Raw genomic sequence first — 2255 nt, forward strand, 5'->3', positions numbered from 1 at the left:
AAAATTTAAGGACATCTTCAGCAGATAAACTTTACTTAACGCCAAGCAGATTTCCCAAGCGCTTAATAGTGCCTCTGGAGAGCTACTGCAGTTGAGTACTCTCATCTAAAGGCATTTTGAATCTTTGATGCAATTTTGATAAACTCCAAGGTGCAGCCATAAAGTGAGAGCACCCAAATCTGAGATTTCAAAGTATAATGCTTATCTTTCCTTTATTTTAATGGACTTTCTTTTGCTTTGATTTAGAACTTACATATCCTTTGTTTACATGATAGAGTCACAGACGGACAATTCAAGATTGATGAATATAACATAAAAATAAAGATAATCCATTGCAACCATTCATACTCCAATTTAACAAAAACTAGTTTGCATTAAATCTTCATAACTTGCAATTCAGAGTTTGAATCACAAACAAGTAGAACTAAATCTAATAAACCTAAAACCAAACCCTAAAAACCCACATACTTGAAATAGAACCACCTCTAATTACAAAACAAAAAACACCACCACCACCATCGGACTTTCTTGACAGCAAGACTTGTTCCCAAAGTCCCATACCAAACACAAAACACAAAACCCCCTAACCCCCAAAACCGTAGAGAGTCCTTCCTTGCCTCTTCAAGGCATAGACGACGTCCATGGCCGTCACGGTCTTCCTCCTTGCGTGCTCCGTGTAGGTCACGGCGTCGCGAATCACGTTCTCCAAGAAGATCTTGAGGACGCCACGTGTCTCCTCGTAGATCAGACCGCTGATACGCTTCACTCCACCCCTGCGAGCCAATCGGCGAATAGCGGGCTTGGTGATTCCCTGGATGTTATCGCGAAGCACCTTACGATGCCGTTTCGCTCCTCCTTTTCCCAGACCCTTGCCTCCCTTTCCACGCCCAGACATTTTCCAAGACTTGAATTCAAAAATCTGGAACCCCAAAACAAAGAAAGAAATTAATTAAGGTTAGAGAATTAAAGAGAGAGGTGAAAAAGCAGAGAGAAAAAGAGGGGCTTCGAATTGGTTTTACCTGAATTGGGGATTTGGTGAGTTAATGAACGAGTGAGGAAGGGTTTGGGTTTTGGTGGGGATTTATAGGAGGGAGTGGGAAAAGAGCAATGAGGATGGATCCGTTAAATTGTTTTTTGTGAGGGATTTGGACCGTTGATAGCTTGTATTGACGGTTGAGATGGGATTTTGAAATGTGGTGCGGATCGATGACGTGGATGCGTGTGTGGTGGGTTTTAAGTTAAGTTGGGCGCAATTTTTGTGTTTTTCGGGAAAAGTTGTTGGGGTTTGATTTTGATTTTCGGAGTGTGGAAAATAGGTGCGCGGAGGAGTTGGCGCCCTATTGGGCCTGAATCCTGATTATATATTTCGGAAGTGTTTGTATTTTCTACTAGCTGCATCCTCTCTTTTTCTTTTCTCTCTTTTTTTTAGAATTTTTTTTATTTTTTATTTGAGTATCCTACATCGATCTATTCAAAATAATATTGGTAAAAGTTTAAAAAATAAGATAAATTATATATTTAAACCCTATGAATGATATTGGGTGACAAATTAAATTCTTTAGTTTCAAACTCTCTTTTTTTTCTTTTTCTTTTTTGAGAAAATAGTTTCAAACTCTTTCAAAAATAACAATATAGTTTCATTTAAATGGATCATTAGTTACATTTGTTATACCCCTAAACTATAAGGTTTAAAATATAATTTTTCCAACAAAAAAAAAAAAATCAAAATTACATAGTTTAAGTTTGGATGAATTATCATTTTAGTCCTTAAAATTTATTTGTTATCAATTTAATTCTTAAACTTTAACATTCCTGTCAAGTTGATCATTGTGTTTAGGGTAAAATTTAGGTATAATACTTTGGGTGTAGTATATTAGATTCCATAATCAAATTCATACATCTTGATGGGTTAAAATTTATTATGCTTGAAAAATATAATATTGTTTTAGTTTTATTGGTTAATAGAACTAGACATTTGAATTTAATTGAAAAACCTAATGTATTGTACCTAAAGTATTGTATTGAAATTTCCCGTTTATTTATTATTGCCTATAAAAATGTTTTTACGTCTCACAAAACAACTTTATATCACATATTTGGCAAAGGAAGGACTTAATGACTGTTTTATATGTAAAATGATCAACTTGACAAAAATTTTAAAGTCTAAAAACTTTGGGTATGTTTGGTAAACTGTAATAGACACTGTAATATAATAGTTATTCCTATAATTTAGTTATTCGGTATTTTTGTTATGT

General features: G+C 34.6%; 1 protein-coding gene across 1 annotated transcript; it reads right to left on the reverse strand.

Annotated features, from left to right (window-relative positions):
- Positions 1 to 325: 325 nt before the first annotated feature.
- Positions 326 to 1130, reverse strand: LOC115988258 (histone H4). The gene is made up of 2 exons (XM_031111835.1): positions 1020 to 1130; positions 326 to 919 (listed from the first exon to the last, which is right to left on the reverse strand). The coding sequence occupies exon 2, from the start codon at positions 893 to 895 to the stop codon at positions 584 to 586; it is 312 nt and encodes a 103-aa protein (XP_030967695.1). The 5' UTR covers positions 896 to 919; positions 1020 to 1130; the 3' UTR covers positions 326 to 583.
- Positions 1131 to 2255: the final 1125 nt, after the last annotated feature.

The sequence above is a fragment of the Quercus lobata genome, chromosome 1, assembly GCF_001633185.2.
Source record: "Quercus lobata isolate SW786 chromosome 1, ValleyOak3.0 Primary Assembly, whole genome shotgun sequence".
NCBI lineage: Eukaryota > Viridiplantae > Streptophyta > Magnoliopsida > Fagales > Fagaceae > Quercus > Quercus lobata.